The 19,556-nt window shown below is 43.5% G+C and overlaps 1 protein-coding gene across 4 annotated transcripts; it reads left to right on the top strand.

Moving 5' to 3' along the window:
* Positions 1-757: 757 nt before the first annotated feature.
* Positions 758-19,556, top strand: osbpl8 (oxysterol binding protein-like 8). Of its 4 annotated transcripts, XM_061268811.1 has the most exons (26): positions 758-1,064; positions 2,435-2,486; positions 3,524-3,689; positions 3,766-3,866; positions 7,020-7,056; positions 7,185-7,358; positions 11,343-11,416; positions 11,775-11,855; positions 12,064-12,165; positions 12,323-12,526; positions 13,061-13,145; positions 13,583-13,748; positions 13,816-14,041; positions 14,118-14,302; positions 14,381-14,462; positions 14,528-14,626; positions 14,743-14,839; positions 14,917-15,015; positions 15,116-15,213; positions 15,288-15,377; positions 15,545-15,681; positions 15,749-15,934; positions 16,009-16,162; positions 16,778-16,880; positions 16,945-17,050; positions 17,111-19,556. In XM_061268811.1, the coding sequence occupies exons 4-26, from the start codon at positions 3,816-3,818 to the stop codon at positions 17,238-17,240; spliced, it is 2,766 nt and encodes a 921-aa protein (XP_061124795.1). In that variant the 5' UTR covers positions 758-1,064; positions 2,435-2,486; positions 3,524-3,689; positions 3,766-3,815; the 3' UTR covers positions 17,241-19,556. The 4 variants fall into 4 exon arrangements, with proteins under 4 accessions (XP_061124795.1, XP_061124796.1, XP_061124793.1 ...); XM_061268812.1 differs by lacking the exon at positions 3,524-3,689 and having other exon boundaries at positions 16,009-16,096; XM_061268809.1 differs by lacking the exon at positions 3,524-3,689.

Below are 19,556 nucleotides of genomic sequence, written 5' to 3'. Positions count from 1 at the left end.
TCGTAGCCTTCGTAAGGTTTCTTTTAAAGTCGTTTTCTTCATCTAAAAAAACACAACCTTACAGACAGATGACAAAAACACAAAATAGTATATACACCAGCTTAACTACGAAAATTAGTTAATGTAGCCAGAGTGTTTGAACACTTAGCCGTGTGATTACGCAATCGTCGGAGGAGGCTCGACAGGAAATTGGCTCCTCCGAGCGAATCGTTTTCGGTTTTAAAATAGCTATAAAAATTCAGCGATTTTGGTTCAAAATGATACAAAACTATTGAAATTAAAAGGAAGATGACTTTATAATAAAAACAATTGAATTTGGGTTTCTCCTTTTCACGATGGCGCCTCCTCTGACCGCACGTCCCTGGTAGGAATCATGACATCATTTACAATTACCAGGAAAATATCATTTTATAGTTGTATTTCAAAGTACTTTTTAGTAAAAACGAACACATTGTGTCGGTATTATTTGGCCAGGTAAATAAAAATCATCAAAAGGGAAGGACTCGTCCACCTTCGTAAAAGCAGGATATAAAACAATTAATTTCAAAACAAAATATCGTCGTGACGAAGTAATGATAAGATAACTCGCTCACTGTTCAAAACAAAACTTTGAAAATGATCATTTTTACATTAAAGTACATTACATTACATTAAACATGGAAAAAACGGAAATCCAATGGAACAGGGGTTCAAGTGGAACCCAAATTTACAAACGTCTTTTTTGCATGCTCTAATTTTGAAAGTACATAACCGGAACTCACAAAGATTATTGTCATTTTAGCAATTGAGAAGCTGACACATCTGAGCTGGTGTAGCAGCATCTAGCAAGTTGTCTTAATGTGTTTTATTCGATGCTTAAACAATTCTATATGCACATATATACATATATATATCTATATTTTTACCATGGGGATAGTAGGTGATAATAACTACGCTCACCTGTGAATAATAAACGTCGCAGTGAATATTAAATGTCGGCTCAATGGCACTCGTCTGACAAATCCTCCTTGAGAAAGACGCGGATTTAAGAAGCATTTTCTTCTTACAAGCCATTTTCGTCATGGGTGAGTACAAAATATGTCAAATAAGGCACAGTTGGAAGTGTTTTCAAGCAGCTGTCATACATAAAGACAGCTAGCTGTGCTAATGTTTACGCTGGAATCACCTCTGCAAAAGACGAGCAGACTGTACGATTATGTAATCATTTAGGTTAACAGTGCATCGCTTGGTTTGTATGAGGACATTTTATTTTTAATGTTTTGTTCGGCTTGACTTCCCACGCACAATTGAGTCCTGCGGTGCTATGTTACCACTTTCACTTGTCTGGAGCAGCCTGCGAATGCGAGACAGGCAAAATGCATTTATGTAACGCCACTCAACGGTGAATTGAAACTCGTCTAGTGCACCATAAAAGCAGAGATAAAGTGTCTAATATTTTGTGGACCTGTAAATCAATTATGCATATTTTCAATTCAGTCATATAAGAGCGAACTTAATTAATTCATCCCCCATAGATTGAATTTGAATCTCATGAGCTGCAACTGTTAAAAGTTAAATACAACAGAACTGGAATTAGCAAATGTTCTAGCTGCCGCAATGTAATGCAGTTTGGGTTAAGATGGTCCAATGTTCCATTTCTATTTCAAGTGGCATATATCCACATGGTTGTATTTGCATAGGTAAATTGGTGGCTGGTCTATTTTGTACATTCAACGCTTTCCCCCCCAAAATTCAAAACATTTGCATTGTTAATGGACGCTTATTCCCGACTTTCCATGCCAAATTAGCATTGAGAGCCAACAAGCAATTTGCCAGGCAAATGGAGCTTCCATTCTCTTCCCTTTTCGAGTAGCGCTTCAATCTGGTAACAATGAAGTGTGTGTGGCTCTTGTACAGTGAGGCCTAGAATATTTTCTATTATGTAACATGCAAGTAGCATGTTTTTTAAAATAGCTATCTTATTACAAAACCTGGGCATCATGATCAGAGGTGATGACTGTCACGTTGTCTTGATGTGTATTTCTACTTGGGGAAGTTACAAACAGGAAATTATATTAATATCCTCATGACACTGTGTCCAAATGCACAGAAAATAAACCCACACGATGGCAAAGTCGGCTCCCCACTATCGACTAACACTCGGTTTAGGTTTAGGTTAGCATCGAGTACGAGTTGGCGGGACAGTTGCAGTCTGCTTTATAGTTCCTTATTTTTATTCAAATAAATGCAAATGCAGGTATAACCAATATAAGAACTTGCATAACCACCACACACAGGGGGCGCTCTCTGCTTGTCTCCTGCAGACACTGGCATCCTTGCAGCACCACCCTACATTTTATAGGAGGCGGATGAAAATATGGTGATGTCATCTCAATGTCTCTCTCCCCCTCTCTCTCTCTCTTTCTCTCTCTCCCTCTGTATCTTTTCCTCCTAGCGGAGTCTGTGTTTTAAATATTATGGTGCTTCTGCTGCCTGAGCTGCACGAGGTAGGTTCCCTCTCTCTCTCACCCACGTGCATGCCGCGTTTGTAGTCCGGGATTCATCTGTTGTGTCGAATTGCTTTGAAATAACTCCACAGTTTGGTTAGCATGACCGCTAACCAACGCTAATGCGAGTTGACACCCGTCACCGTTTACTATTTTGGAATGAATGCATCTTCGAATGTGTCAACATCTGTCGGCACCTGTGTTTGCTCTCCTGCGCTCTCCTCTGCTGTTACGCAAGAGGTCTCTTGCACACACACACACAGAAACATTCGAATCAGTCAGCGTGCGTCACGGCACATTTTTTACCGCACATCCTCTGTAGTGGCCGAGTTCCCCGTCCTCTAAATGCCCACAGTCACCGGGCAAAAAAGAAAAAAAAAAACGTTGCATTGTTTCGCAGCTAAGAGGATTGAATACGTGTTTGAGGTCATCACAGTCTCCTTGACACCCCGCCGGGTTCGGTACTTCGGTTCTTGCTATCCGGCTCATCAGCATTCCCGTCCCGTGTGCGGCTCGAGTGTCACTCTCCGAAGTATTCTGTGATTTGGGATAGCACAAGGTGACACTGTGCCGGTGAAACATTAACATAATTCTTGTCACAGTCATTTTGGGGGAAAACTCCAATAACATCTGAGATCAAATCGCATTGCGTCTCTTGAAACTTCATCGGTCATTTCTTCTTCTGTGGCGTCGGTGATTGCTTCTGTTTTGTCATCGGGATAACATTGTCATGCTAAATATCACACTGTCATGATTCGAAACGAAGTTTAGTTCCGTTTTGCTGAAAGAAGGCTATTAGAAGTTTTGCACTAATGTCTGGGGAATGTGCAATTTTGGGAAAAAAAAAAAAAAAAAGCAGCGAAGCGTGGAGAGTCTTTTTGGTCTTTCCCCTCCTCAATAACATTCTTTCTTCCCTGACCTACATGGACTGTTGCGTTTCCTTTCCCTCAAGCACATGCTAAACTGGGACAGTGGCATGATTTAAGTGGACCAACCAGTGTAAATGACCCGTTGCCGCATGTGACCAATTGTGGCAGGTTTTGTACCGAACCCGAGTCGGCATGGTCCACTGAATAGGCAAAGTGGCATCCAGTGGTAATAGCCAAGGGTTCAACACAACGACACGCCTCGATGCTCGCTGGGGGAATCAAGCTCAAGGCAAATCGAGATTTCCGGGGAACCAGATGACAGAGCTTAACAATGGTGTTTATTGAAAGTCTCCACGTTGACAGTTGCTGCTGTAATCATTTCCTTTTGTATTGCTTCACTCTCCTGACAGATATGCACTTATCTGAGCAGCGCTGACAGGCCCTCCGGCTCAGCTTGAACATGACCATGAAGTCTTCTTCCGAGTCCCAACAGGAGACCGAGAGCACTTTGGTGAGTCCAGACACTATCGTGTACATGATTTTTTGTAAGTCTGAGTCACGACACAGTTGGCGTTTGCCTCAATCATGTGTTCCCCCCATGATAAATTTATGAAAGAGCATAACTCACACTCTATTTCAAGCGCTTCCATAAAGTCTGTAATGTGACTGATGGGAGCTGGAGTCAGCAGCAGCAATAGCAGCAGCAGCAGCGCCACTTGTATTTCAGCTCCCATGTTTGCCGTTCTGTCCTTTCATTTCACCTCCACCGTAATCCCCCTGTAGCTTTTTTTTTTTTTTTCTTCCCAGTGAGTGGGAGTGCAATTATAATTGCCGATAGCTTGATAACATCAATGCATCGCTCGCTCTCTCAAGCCATCACACACAAAAAAAATACACTGTGGGATTATTGGGCTGCAGACCCTTTCCCAGCGTGGCATGAATAATTATTAACACTCTTTTTTTTTTTAAGTGTCTGTATAGTTAAGCCGCTAATGACTAAAGACTTCTGAAAGTCAAATTGGCGATGAACTGTTTCTTTTGATCGCTGACCTTTTTAAGAATTTTATCAGAGTGCCAAGGGATGCCCGTGTGCGCTAGCGTGTCATAACCGAAACGCTCATTACGATTGGCGGCAGTACGAGACGAAGACCGCATTGCCACCGCCTCGCTGCTTTCTTAATGGGGTCCGGCTGTGGAAATGATGGGCTCTTGAAAAAAAAGAGAGCTTCTGGGAATTAGGCCAGGTTGCCTTCACACACGGACATCCACAGTTAGACCCCATGGATTTATTGACGCTGCAATGAGAAGGAAGATTTCGCCATTGCTACAAAAAACATGCACGTGTGTGCTCTGCCTGAAAAGTCAGCCATTAAAGCGTCCCCTTTACCAAAAGACCCATTTGAATGAATTGCCTTCAATTCTTAACAATAACCAAGTCACGTTTGCTAGCTCAATGCTATGCAAAAAATGTGCTAAACGGGCTCACGTTTTTTCTTTTTAGCCGTTGTCTGTTGGGTCAATAGTACACAGAACCAAACACCCAGAAAAACACTTTTTGACGATTTATGTTTAGCTACAATCTAAAATTGTCGGGTTGGTGAACACTAGCCGAGTTCTTTCAAGCTTGCGGTCCATGCTAACCGCCGCCGGGTGGTCGCGCACGTGTCTTTCAGTGGCCTGATGCGCCTCGCTTTGGTTTATTGGTGCAGAAGGGCTTCAGTCAACACGAGCGCGACAAGGCCGTCCCCCAGGACGCATTAGCGCTCCGATAACTGCCTCCACACACAAGACAAGGTCTCAATTGTGGCTTCCACTTCAACCCTTTATAAAACGCCCACTTCCTTGTTTCTGTGGCCGAGAGGCGCTCTGATGATTTGTACGATGTTTTTTTTCCTCGCTTCTTGAAAGAAGCAAGGTTAGTTTGTGATGTCATAAAGAATCCAATTAAAAATGAAAGTACAGGAACAGAGAGGTCCGGTAGCGGTTGTGTTAAAAGCGTGAGAAGAAGGCGGGGTGACGTTTAGCGAGGCTCCCTGCCTTGTCTCCTCCCTTCACTTGATGACGGAGCTCGGTCGTAGCGCGCCGCCACGGCAACAGCAGCAGCAGCAGCAAGCTCACCTCGCTCCACACGGTACGCATTTCTCTTATCTGCCTCCAACGAGGGGGGCTTTGGACAAAGTAGCAAACAGGAAATAGTGTGAATGTGTACGAGAATTGCAGTCATTTTATTTTCCTTCCGAGACCTCCCACTCAAAATAGTTTTTTTTTGTGTGTGCTACTTCTCATAAATGTTGTAAATGCGACTTTGGTCGGTTGACAACTGCATACACGAGCGGTCATGCTGCTGCTGCTCCTCCTCCTCCAAGGTTCTGAGCAATAAATTGACCCGATCAAGGCTATTGGCAGATGGGACGTTTCTTAGGTGGCTTGACAGCTTGAAGCGTTCATTTCCAGTACAGCTTTTAAAGAGGCAGACCCAGTCGCCAAACCTCTCATTACATTTTGGCAGTGATTCTTGTCATCTAAGAAGTGCACTGATGTTCCAGAAGCTGTTTTTTTTTTCTCTCTCTCTCTCTCTCTCTCTCTCTCAGGAGGACTTAGCAGAATTGTATTAGATTAAATAGCCCGGACTCCGGATCTACCGGCAGACAGAAAACATGCCCTCTCCTCAAGTCCCATGAGACTTTCGGGTTGAATGAAAACAAAAACACTTCTTGTAGTGTGGCAATGTAGACAAAGCTATGTTTGAGTAGCACGCTCATCTTTCACGGCTGTTATGATGTCATGAGCTCAGATGCGATGCGTGTTGGGACGCCGTCAATGGGTCACTTCCAGATCTTGAGTCCATTTTCAGACACTTCCTGAGATGTCTTTAGAAAATATTACTCACAGGCATATATTATTTATCGTCTGTGAAATGATTCATGTCACTGCTTCGTTCGGAGTAGTTGTGACCGTATACTGCCCCCTGGTGGGCGATTCCGTTCAATATTGTTTGCATGATCTCCCAACACAATTAAATTTTAAATTGCCTCACCAACATCGTAATCATTTCCGTCCCGCCAATGTCAAAAGAAAAAAAAAAAAAAATGGGGTCACTTTCATGCCCCCCACTTGCAGGGATGAAAGCAAATCAGTCGCCGCGTGAGGCCGCCCACATCATTTAACAACGCGCACTTGTCCCCGGTCTGAAGACAGACATGCTGAAACGCTATCGTCTAATGAAACGAAGCCTGCGTGGGCACGAGTGTCAGGTTGATAACGTCCTTCGCACCAACCTCCGGTAGCTTCTATTGGAAAATGCCGATGGGGGATGTTTAGTATCGCCTGATTGATTTGCTGTCAGTCAGCTCACAATAGGGACTCGCATTGACCTGTACAAAAAAAATCATTTCACTGTCCCTCGCCATTTTTAAATTGTGTTTATGTTTGAGTTGAACTAATGTCTCTTTTTTTTTCCTTTTTGTTTTGTTTGTCCTTTTTGCTTCTAATCCCTGCTGTTGATCACCGCTGCACGCAAAACGGGATGACAACGCACGGAGAATTCCCTCCCGCTCTTTTAATCTTACTTTCCACTCCATATGTCCCCTCTTCTGTTTCCCTGCCTTCTTTCTATCCTGCTCGTACCTTTTTTTTTTTTTTTTCTCCCCTTCACACCTGCTAGCACCCTGCAGAGTTGAGAGAGCCTCATGCCACCTCTGGTAAGCCGCTAACCGTAGATGCCGCAATTAATTGCTTAATGAGGGTGTGCACACTTGTGCAACCGACAGCTTCTTGACAAAGGCTGTTGTTTTTAATTGTGTACAAATCATGATAAATGTGTCTGCAGCAGCGGCCGTAGTGTCCGGTGATGACGCCGTCTATCTGACGCCAGGCAGGATGAGCCAGCGCCAGGTGAAGGAACGGGACAAGGACAAGGACAAGGAGGCGGGCCTCCAAACACCCAGCCGGGAACATCTCGCCTCTCCGTCTCCGCTTAGCCCGGGCATCAGCTACAGCCACGGTATGGTTGATACTTTTCTCTGCCTGGATAAATACGATTCATTGCATGTGAATCATCACTCATGATCTTCTATTTTTTTTCTCACCACACAATTTAACTTTTTTTTTTTTAATGAAATTATTAATCTTGCATATTACTAAAACTAATTAAGAACCTTCATTCAGAAATAGAATACAAAATATCATATAGCTGCTATGACATGTAGCTTTATTTATGATCGAATAAGATAAAAATTTAATAAAAAATCTATATTATATAGCTGCTATGACATGTAGCTTTATTTATGAAGTATTTAACCTTAAATAGATTTCAGTTTGGCGCCCAGCTGCTGGGGTTGTGCCTTTTTTTCTTTTTTTTTTTTATAGCACAGAAACAATGAGTCATTCATTCTCAAGTGGTTTACAAGGCCTCTTTGCTGCTCATTAAATTGTCCTCAGCCTTAGCTTATAAGGTGCCTTTTTAAAACCGACTTTAGTTAAAAAAAAGAAACCAAGTTTCTCCACTATGCCTTATATTGTTGTGTTAGTGCGCCCTCTTGTGGATCGCAAGTGGTGGTGGTTGTTTTTCACTGAAGTGCAAGATTTTTTATTTATTTTTTTTTTTACCAGCGCAGTAAAATACTTAACATTAAAGTCGTGAATATTCCCTAAAGTAAATATATATTAGATTAATAGTTGCATTTACTTTCATGTTCACGATTTAATAATAAGTGGAATTGTCGTGCTGAGGCATATGGCGGAAACGGACATGACTTGTGATAATCAAAGTGGCGAGTGGGTGTGTGCAAAATATCCGCACATAGCTCGCACTCACCAGATGTCCCGAAATAATTATTCCGGCCTTGCTAATAAGATTACTGACTTTTCTATGTAATGTTATGTTGGGTTAGCATTACAATGCGTTTAGTTTATCAACATATACTTACTGACATTTAAAGAGAAAGTCTAATTATTTTGACATCTGAATAATATTTATTTTGAAAAGGGTACTTTTTAATCCAATTTATTTTTTAAGCATGGTTAGTCGAATGACTGCATCATCACTAATCAGCAGCGCGTCCTCGGCCCAACTCTTCATGACTCAGCGAAGCAAAAATAAACCTTGAAAAGGCTGTTTGACGTAGCGATTGGGTGGCTGAAGAATACCCACGGAAAGCGGAAACGTCTCATGACCACAACAAAGGTAGTAGAAGAGCAGCTGGGGTCAGCGCGGATTTAAATTCAGCTTCTGGGATTACGGCCTGTTAGCAGGGCGCTGGTTCCATCGGAAGGCCGGTCTTATCCTCACCCTGGGCCAATCTGCTCGCTGTGTTGCTGCTTTAACCTACGACCTCAACAATAGAGCACTCTTAAGAGGGACAAGCGGGCCACAGGGAAGCTAGTGGAAGTCGGTTTGACGCTACGATGGCCGCGGGAACTTGGCTGCGCTCGGATGGCCGGAGGCTTGTCTGGGCTGACGCCGTGTGGATCTAAAGTAAGCCAATTTGGAAATGATTCCGACGTTTCAAACCGGAATGAAAGTCTGTTTCGTTTTATCCTCGCCACTCGGTGTCCTCTCATGGCGGCGAATGAGTAGGAGGAGGCGCACTCGGTGTAATTAATCATGCCATGCTGTCACGCTTGCTGTTCCGTCAGTGTGGGGTGGTCCAGGGTGAGATGACAGTATTGAAAAAGCTTCTTTGTTCCAAAGCTAATCCGGGTTCTTAGCGTCCCTCCACCTGCAGCTTTTACTATCCGAGCAGACGTTACCTGCGTGTTTTGCTCAATCTTTGGCATTGACCTGTAATCCATCGGTCGCAGTGTCACGGTGAGGTCACTTATGAGCTTTTTACGCCGAGCCCCCCCCCCCCCCCCTTTCTTTTTTAATTATTATTTTTTTAATATCCATGTTATTTTTTTCACATAATCTGTTGGGCAAGAAAGTGAATGGTCGACGTAAAATAAGGCTCCACCCCCCGGCCCTTAGTTTTCCTCCCCTATCTGGAGGGGAGTGAGTAGGAGGGGGCAGTGAGGTATTGGAGGCTCCGCGTGCCTCGTCGCTCACAGTCGAGCGAAGGCGAGCGAGAGAGAGAGAGAGGGGAGAGCAGTCAGCTGAGGCAAGCATCGAGGAAATACGGCACTCCACTCTGAGCTCTGTCTTCTCTTGTTTTGGTTGACTTGCCCGGCTCGCCGTAGGAGCACGACCCACCTCCCCCCGCCCTCCCATTCACCTTCTCGGGGTTTCGCAACCCCCCTCCCCCTTCCCTCCCCCCCGCTCGCCGAGGGATCGCCCGCCGGCCCCAATGATGAAGGAGGAGGGCCTGCTGGGGCGTCGCCGTTTCTCCACGTGCGGCGGCACGGCCTCGCTGCGACCCCCGCACCCGGACGGACGCAAACTCATCCGCAATGCCTCCTTCGGGGGTTATAACGAGTTGTCGCCCATTTCGCTGTCAGGTGGGTGTAGGTAGAGCTAGTCAATCCGGCTTGTAGTTGTGCCTTGTGAGTGACACGTGTTTTTTTTTTCGTGATGCTGAGTCATTAGAGCAGGTGTAACTTGTGTCTGGTAGTTCCCGCTTGGTCCATTTGTGGCTTGAATGCATCCAATAATATCCGTCGAAATAACTTGAGGCGAAACGGCTACTTTACAATCGTGCCGACGGGAAACGGGATCCTCTGTTATTGCCATGGCAACCGCCCGATGTGCTTTGTATTGACCAAAGCGGCTATGGAGGTGAAGCCTCGTAAAATATGTTGACACTTTAGCTTAAGGGAATTCCGTCGTTTGCTTTTGGATCGCAAACAAGCGGCATTTCTTCGAACCGCCGACACGAATTGCTCTCATTGCTCCGTCGTATTGTTTTGTCTGTGCAAATGTAGTTTGGTTGAAGGCCGATTGCAATCTGTGGGTGAGTCACCTTTGCTGATAGGCAGACTGAAAATCAATGGTCGCTCAACATTGATTGTTTCTTAGAGAGACTATTTAACCTTTTGATGCGGAACATATCAAATATCATATCAAATGGCTCGCCTTTATTTCCCCGGTTATTTCATGCTGGCTGAGGTTTTATTTTCTCATCTTAGGGTTTAAAACCCTTTTTCCTGATTCCTATTGATCAGTATATTTTTCTATTCATATTTTATTTAATAAAAATCACTTGTGTTTCGACGGCAACAGGAATAAACTATTTAAATCTGCCAAGTTATTTTTATGCTGTATGATCACACACATGAAAAAAAAATCTCTTGAAAATGAATCTGTCAAGTATCGCTTCATCTTTTGAATACTTAACCACACACAGCGAGAGTTTGTTTTAATTTTCCCTTTAGTGGAGCTGGCATGTTTTTTTTTGTTGTTTTTTTTCTCTACCCCCAAGACATCTGCCAAAATAATAATGAGGCAGTTGGCAAATTGCTGTCAATCTGTTCCTTCAAAATCTGTTGTTTTTTTTCCTTTGCCTCACCGCTTGGTCACGTAACGCTCTGACTCAGTACGTTGCCCGACTTTCAACCAATCGCCAGGATCCCCTTCAAAAAGGACAAATACGAGTAAACAAAGAAAAGCCAGTCAGGCATCTGAGGGAGCCTGATTGCAAATTGATGACGCTTGGTACTCTGCAGCATCCTTGACAGCATCCTGCCGCAGTATTACGAGACAAAAACTTCCAACTGCCCCTCATGCCCCACTGTGCGTATTGAATATGGAGGAAGAAGATGCTGAGTCATGCCATAAGTGCCTGAATTGCCCTTGACGTCTTTACCGCAAGAGGTTGGCATGGGGATGTGCGTCAAGTGGGTGCAGATGGTCTGGCGGGGATTTAAACTCGTGTGAAAACAATTTTTGTTTTTGCCATTACATGCATCACAACCAATATTACCACATTGTAACGATGACGCAGTTTGATTGAATTCAGTGGTTTCTTTTACCGACCACTAGGGGGAGCTCTTGTTAGTAATTACTGTCAATTTCTATTAGCGTAGCTTGACTTTTTTTGTCGTTTTGCCGTAGGTTTCGAGAGAGGGAAGGAGGACCTTTTGTCGTTGCCTTTGAAGGAGGACTCGCTTTCCATATCCAAGAGTAAGGTAATGAAAGTTTGTTTTGCCTCTTTTGCTGTTATGGAACTTTCCGGATTCCTTCTTACGCCGGCATTTATTTTCAGCTTTCTTTAACCCGACTTAATGATCTTTTCTCATCCGCGTCTGGCTCGAGATGACTCCCGGATTGGTTTGCGTAGCTCGCTGCCAAACGTATTCCCACACCGACAGGAGGCCTTTGATTGGCTTGATTCAACTCGTGTGCTAATTTTAGGCTTCGGTGGAAAGCCTTTACGAGGAAGGCGAAGAGTACAGATGGAAAATTAAATGGCGCTTTGAAATTGGGTATTCTAGAAAGCAATACGTGAAGTCGTGTTATGAATATTTTCTTATTGATTGTTCGCAGTCGGAGACCAAGCTGTACAATGGCTCAGACAAGGACGTGTCTGCGTCTGGAGGCAAGCTCACCAAGAAGGAGTCCCTCAAGGTAAAAAAAAACAAAAAACAACACACCCTTTAAATCAGCTTACACATTGTTTTTCCAAACATGCTTAAGACGTCAGTCTGTTATGTACACCCTGATGTCATACTAGGCTTGACATTGGAGAAACAAGTTTCCCTGTTAAGCGGGTAAATTATGACGTAATTTGATTACACTTTGTAGCTTATGGAAAGTGTGATGATGCTGTCTTTAGGTCCAAAAGAAAAATTACCGGGAAGAGAAGAAAAGGGCAACAAAAGAGCTGCTCAGCACCATCACGGATCCTTCGGTCATTGTCATGGCCGACTGGTTGAAGGTAAGTAAGCCATACTTATTTTTTTGGATTCTATTAAAAAAAATAATTGAAAATAGTTTAGACAATACAAAAATGAATAAAAGTAACTTATTTCATTTTATTTATATAATTTTTATTCTATTTATTTTAATTTAACGTATTTATTTATTTTAATTAGATCCGGGGAACGCTGAAGAGCTGGACCAAGCTGTGGTGCGTGCTTAAACCGGGCGTCCTGCTCATTTACAAGACCCACAAGAACGGCCAGTGGGTCGGCACGGTGCTGCTCAACGCCTGCGAGCTCATCGAGCGACCCTCCAAGAAGGACGGCTTCTGCTTCAAGCTATTCCACCCCCTCGAGCAGTCCATCTGGGCCGTCAAGGTCAGAATATGTCGAGGCAACCCAGAAAGTTGATTTAATTTGTTTTTCCCTGACTCATTTTTTTTTCCTATTATACTTTACGGTCACAATTTTGTATAATTTGTTGGAATTTTAAATCTGGGTTGGTTTGTCGAAGCCTCGTGACCCAAGCTGAAATCCGAAATGATCCTTTTAAAAATGTGACACATAACAAAGGACGACCCCATAAAACCATCCCGGATTATTACTCAGTCATAATGGCAGGATAAGAATAACGTGAGCGGTTTAAATGCAAAATGCTCTTTTCGCCCGACGCAAAATCCTTTTGTTTCCCTTTCGATGAATTAAACAGGATGTGAATGGCAAGTGCAAAATGAATAACGCATCTGAGCGGAAAAAAAAAAGAAAACGCCCGCACAAAGCATCCATTCCACTTCAACCACACTTGTGAAAACACTCGAGCCATTCAGTTTGTGTCAGGCTTTCTCCACTATCCAAACATGTGCATGACTGGCTTTCCAATTAGTGCGTGTAAATAATTCAAGGTCCTTTCAGGGTCCAAAAGGGGAAGCGGTGGGCTCCATCACTCAGCCTTTACCCAGCAGCCACCTCATCTTCCGTGCGGCTTCTGAGTCCGATGGTAAGGTGCATTTCTGTCATCGTCCAATCCGTATGTGTTATACTGCCGCCTGGTGGTCAATATGTGCACATCAGGAGGAGCAGTCTTTTTTTTTTTTTGACCAAAAAAAAAAAATGATTTGAAATACAAGTGATTTTAAATTCAACTGGGAAGTCAATGTGAAACTAATGTAGTGCTCGGCAAAAATCCCCAAATGTGATTCGTCTCTCCCCAAGGTGCTAAAATATACAAATGGAGTTCGCACATTGTAACTGTCCTTGGTGCTGAAACCAGCAACAAGATCGTGCCGGTTGTGTCCATGCTACTGAAACATGCGAAAATGGCTGTTAATCCACTCAGAGCGTTAATGAGATGGGAAATATGAAAAGAAAATTATCCGGTTGCATAAGTCCGCACACCCTTATATATACAGTACGTATGGCTGTTGTTTTTTTTAGGTCGTTGCTGGATGGACGCCCTGGAACTGGCCCTGAAGTGCTCCAGCCTGCTGAAACGAACCATGATCCGCGAAGGCAAGGAAGATATCAGCACGCTGGCATCTGGAGGAGAACATTCCCTCAACTTCTACAGCCTCCTACGTGCCCACAACATCCATGGATTCCAGTAAGTCCAAAGAAATATCTCAATCGATTTTGTTGATGAATTCCTGCGCTTTATTTTGACCGTCTAGGTTTAACGACAGCGACCATTTGAAGGACCCGGATCTCTACTCGGACAAGTCCGACCGGGAGGGGGAACCGGACCACGAAGAGTCGGACCCGGAAGGCTTGGAGAAGAGCGAGGAGAGCGACAGCGACACATCGGAGCGACAGGACGACTCGTACGTGGACATGGACCCCAACGAGCACGTGCGGGAAACGTCCTACTTGGAGCAATCTCACGAGGAACTTGGCGAGGTGATAAATGTTCTCCGGCAAGAGCTGCTGTTGGATTGACACTTAGCCATGAATTCCGCCGACTGCGTTTTGCCAGGCGGGCGAGGCTGCCCAGACGGAGACGGTGTCCGAGGAGAACAAGTCCCTCATTTGGACTCTCCTGAAACAAGTGCGACCGGGAATGGATCTGTCCAAGGTGGTCCTGCCCACGTTCATCCTAGAGCCGAGGTCGTTCCTGGATAAACTCTCCGACTACTACTACCACGCTGACTTCCTGTCCGAGTAAGAGCTTCCCAGGATTTATTTCTCGGTTGTTTGTTTTTGGTGTTTCATCTATTTTCTGTTCATTACCACACTCAGGGCTGCGGTGGAGGAGAACGCCTACAACCGGATGAAGAAAGTGGTCAAGTGGTACATCTCCGGGTTCTACAAAAAGCCCAAGGTGCGGATTTTGAGCACAATGACATTAGAAATTGAATCGAGTCTAAGATGCTTTTAAACTGGCAGGGCTTGAAGAAGCCTTACAACCCCATTATCGGCGAAACCTACCGCTGCATGTGGCTCCACCAAAAGACCAACAGCAAGACCTTCTACATCGCAGAACAGGTAACGGCACCAAAAATGCACTGCCCCTTATATGTCAACATTGGAACTTCAACTTGATGTTTTTTGATTTCATATTTCATTACCATCTAATCTTTCACTGCATCACTTCTGCTCAGGTATCCCATCATCCTCCTGTGTCAGCTTTTTATGTCAGCAACAGGAAGGATGGATTCTGCCTCAGTGGAAGCATCCTTGCCAAGTCCAAGTTCTACGGTACGCAACTTTTACCATTAAAAAGAAAGTTAGCGTTAGTAAATGTCTTTATCGTTCACCTTTTTTTTTTTTTTTAGGAAACTCTTTGTCGGCCATATTGGACGGCGAGGCTCGACTCACTTTCCTCAACCGTGGAGAGGACTATGTGATGAACATGCCTTACGCTCACTGTAAAGGTCCGTGTGCGCCCACATGAAAGATTTATCACGGTTATCGATCGCTCACATCCTTCAAAGCACTTCAAATGGAATTTTTTTTTTTTTTGTGCCATGCTAGGCATCCTGTATGGCACCATGACTTTGGAGCTAGGTGGTCAGATCACCGTTGCGTGTGAGAAGACGGGCTACAGTTCGCAGTTGGAGTTCAAACTCAAGGTGAGACGACAAAGAAGATGGGTTTTAGGTAAACGTTTCATTTCATTTTGGATTGAAACATTTCAACTTCACAGCCATTCCTGGGAAGCAGTGACAGTGTCAACCAGATCTCCGGAAAGATCAAACTGGGGAAGGAAGTGCTGGCAACTCTCGAGGGACACTGGGTAAGATTCCTCATGACTATGCGGAGGACTTAGAAATAAAGGATAAACGCAATTAATTGCAAACATTATGAAAAACTAGCCCCTAGTGGCGGAAAGTAGCAATTACAGGTGTTTTCTTGCAAGCTAATTGCTGGGCCGCTAATTATTGTGACGACGCCCTCTGCTAGGACAGCGAGATCTTCATCAACGACAAGAAGACTGGAACGGTGGACACGTTCTGGAACCCAACACCGGAGCTGAGGCAGAGCCGACTCACACGCTGCACCGTCCCGCCCGAGGAGCAGGGCGAGTTTGAATCGGAGCGGTGAGGCTTTCTCATCACCAAAATGTATTTGGCCATTCAAAATCCAATGACCTCATTTTCTTTCCAGACTTTGGCAGCACGTGACGAGAGCCGTCAACAACAAGGACCAGACGGAGGCCACGAATGAAAAGTTCGTCCTGGAGGAAAGTCAAAGGAAGTCGGCGCGGGAGAGGAAAGCCAAGTGCGAGGAATGGAACTCCACTCTGTTCGAGCAGGACCCCGTCACTGGAGAGTGGCATTATAAATATGCAGAGTCAGTGTCACACCGACTATCACATGACCACACGGCGTATCGGCGCTCATCATCGCCGTCGTCCTCTTCCGCAGCACGAGGCCATGGGACCCCCTCAACGACCTGATCCAGTTTGAAAAAGACGGTTGTATCCAGACCAAGGTCCGACACCGCACCCCCATGGTACGTTCTGGCAGTCTTATTAGTCTGAGTAACCAGGGGTCGCGGAGGGACAATTTCAAGTGCCAGGTAGGTTTTTTCCCCCCCCGAAACATCTCGCCGCCTCAGCCATCATCTAAGCAGCTTTTTTTTTTTTTTTTCATCACTTTTTTCTTTTTTTTTTTATTCCATCGCCTCAATCCTACTGTTTTTGCCTTTTTTTTTTTTTTTTTTTTCTTGCCTTGTTCTGTCTTTGTCTTTCACAAAATGGAAGTTTGTTACCTCATCTGGTATTTCTCTGGATGGAGCATAAACACTGATAACGTACTCGAGCACGCATATGTTGAAATCAGAAGAGAACCTTTGTGGCTAAAATTGCTAAATGTGTGAGAGCCCCCACAATATTAGGAACACATCTGACATTCACTGCCCCCTCCCCCTTCTTTTTTTTTTCAACTTACAAATTACACATGAAAGTTGCACATTTGGTCCATCCGGATGCTTCTTTTTTTATATATTTTTTTCCACCCTAACTTACTGCTGACATCTCTGCACCAGCCATCATGTTTGTGTGAATTGCATGTCATCTTTTTTCTTGTTCAATCTGTGCACAACTTTTGTAAATTCATCTGTTATGGGCAATGTTCCGTATTTGCTAAACTCTTTATGCGCATGTGTGTGTGTGTCTTTGGTATGTATGTGTAGGTAACGGTGCCAAAGAGAAAACACAAGAGCGACAAACTCAAAAGCCCAGAGAGCGGCTGTTCTTCACCCGAACTTGACCGCCAGGACTCCTCCGGAAGCGAACGTGAGACCCTTTCGTCATCGTGGCGCATCAGGTCCAAATTCAAACTTTTTGTTTCCGACGACAGGACACAAGAGCAAACACAACAGCCGTCTGCGTAAAAAAGGTGCTGACCTCAGCGAACTTCAAAGTGCCATTGAATCCATAAAGCAGACACAGCAGGACATCAACAGGTGAGATTCGCCAACGACGAGTCGACGCGCGGATCGGAAATGAATTCCTTGCGTTCTTAGGAGCATCAGCGTGTTAAGGGGTCGAACGGCAAGCCGGGCGGAGGGAACCTCCTTCTTGCAGCAGCGGGACTATTTTGTCATTGCTGCCCTCATCGTCCTGCAGGTGATCATCAACTACATCTTCAAGTAGCAGAGGTCACAAACGCACTCCAGTGTCTGTAACAGACTCCATTTTTTCTCCCCCCCATCCTCTTCAAGAATCAAATTCACCCAAAATTAGAAGACTTGGAATGTGTTTTACTTCCGAGTTTTGAGCTTCTTAAAAAAAAAAGAAGCTAATATGCCCCAATCTGGCAGACTTGTATTTATTTCTTTTTTATTTTCGGGTTCATTCCGAAATGTCGTAACAATTTCAAAGAGACTCTTGTAGACAAAGAGCACAGCCTTTTTATTTCTGACAGGAATGGAACGACTCCATTAATTTTGAATGTCATCAACAAACTCTTGAGCCATGACTACTCTCCTCATGAAATGACCTTTCATGCTTGGATAATATATTTTTTCTATTTTATTATTTAGTTGCGTCCAAAGTGGTCCAATCTGTATTTTATTTTGTTTGTTTTCTAAGCACTTGGAAAGTGACTCCAAAAAAAATCATACACAGTTAAAAAATGTTTTATTGTGGGTGGCGTACAGCTAGAAAAGTGTGGTAAGCACTTTGTACAATATTTTATCTTCTGCACAAGCGCACTGGAAACGTCCAATGTTTTTCAAAATCGACTCCCGAGAACTGGCTCCGACTGCCCACGTTTTTTTTTTTTTTTTCTTCTTCTTCTTCTTAACTGAATCTACAATTTTAAGTGTTCTTAATAGTGCGAAGCTGGCAAAATGACATGAATTAAGTGAGGCTTAACATTCTGGGACTCCATCTTAAAAACTGCCTTCCTGGATTTAACAGCGAGTTAAGACAAGTGTTGTAACATTCCTTAAGTGTGTGCATTTTACATTCAGTGTTAAGTTCAATTTTGGTGGTATATATATTTTTTAGTTTCTCATGCGAGAATAAGCAGTGTTTGGCTTAGCTTTACTTGTTCTAGCTTTGCTAGCCATTAGCTTACTTTTATTTAGCTCAACTGAGCTCCTCTAAATTTTGAAAAGTAGAGATAAATTACTTTCAGTTAAATTTACATAATGATACCATTCAGTTATGTGTAATGTTAATCAATATGAATTTTATCACGTTTAATTTATCATTTAGCTTCTTTTTAGTGTAGTTTATCTCAGCTACTTTTGGTTTTTCAATTTGTTCTATTTTTTACCAATTAAATTTAGCAAGCGAAACAAACCTTGATCGCGTTTTTTTTTTTTTGAAATCTCAATTTACGTTTTTTAAACGTATAAATCAAGTGTTTTTCTTCACTCGTCGCTTCCAGTGCTTTTGTGCCACAGTGAATTCTAGATTAGACACTTAAATAAAGTAGCGAGATGAGATAAAATCTTTTTACCTGTTACTACAATCACTTTAGTAAACAAAGAAAAGAAATCATTCCAAGCTTGCGTAAGTAGCAGCCAGTTTCGATGTGTAGATAATTAGTTTGGTGTCCTGTTGACTCCGTGTATTACCTAGCAGGATTTCCTCGAAACAACAAAACATTTTCTACGCATCACAATGTGTCCTATACTAATATAACTGCCATTTATTGATTCATTATCATTTCATTCAATTGACAATTAAATTGGAATTGACCGCTGTTGGAGCTGCAAATGTAAATCTAGTTTGAGTTCAATCTGGTTTCAATGTGTCATCTGGAACCACAGGAGGACCGCGGAGTTTGTCATTAGCCTTGTCGACGTTTACATATCCCGTTGCCTCCGTCGTCAGCAGACTGTTAAGCAAAGGAAAAAAAAAAAAAAAAACTTTGGTAGCATTGTCAGGGAGGTGAGTTAACCCGGCTGGCCCGTGTGTGTGTACCCGTTCGTCTTCTTACCGTGCGTCCTCATTGCCTCGCTCATCTTAAAAGTTATCCAGATGTTCGAATGTGGAGAAATACTAGTGCCTTTTTTTCCCCTCCCAAAAGGGATGAAGATGGAACAGGAATGTTCGTATTGAAAAGGTCACGCGTGGGAGTTATTGTAGTTTTGCAGAGCGGACGTGCCATACAAAGCCTTAGTAACGAACCTGACTCTGCAGAGCGCCTTGCCCAAAAGGCGTTGCCATGGTAACGCACTCACAGATGTCCGGATACTGATCCCTGCGTAACGCCGTCACTCCTTGTCATTTCTTGTAGTTTTATTTATTCTTTTTATGTATTCCTGCTTAGATTTTTTGATGTTTTTGGGTTTTTTTAATCGTTGTTTTACATGTCCTCGTCACTGTACTCATAGCTTCATCAGCTAAAACTCACTCCACATATTGTGTACCTTAATGTGTGTATTGACTGACTGGGGTCTCATGTAATATACCACAGAATAATGATAATTAAAAAAAAAAAATGAAAAAAGGACA

This window comes from Syngnathus typhle, linkage group LG21, assembly GCF_033458585.1.
Source record: "Syngnathus typhle isolate RoL2023-S1 ecotype Sweden linkage group LG21, RoL_Styp_1.0, whole genome shotgun sequence".
In the NCBI taxonomy this organism is placed as follows: Eukaryota; Metazoa; Chordata; class Actinopteri; order Syngnathiformes; family Syngnathidae; genus Syngnathus; species Syngnathus typhle.
This window is presented reverse-complemented; position numbering and strand designations above follow the sequence as displayed.

Excerpts from the sequence above, each read along its gene's own strand:
- osbpl8 (XM_061268809.1), top strand. The coding sequence starts at position 3,816 with ATGACCATGAAGTCTTCTTCCGAGTCCCAACAGGAGACCGAGAGCACT. Across the intron at positions 12,166-12,322 it reads TCATGGCCGACTGGTTGAAG|ATCCGGGGAACGCTGAAGAG; the intron begins GTAAGTAAGCCA and ends TATTTTAATTAG. Across the intron at positions 17,051-17,110 it reads ACACAGCAGGACATCAACAG|GAGCATCAGCGTGTTAAGGG; the intron begins GTGAGATTCGCC and ends TTGCGTTCTTAG.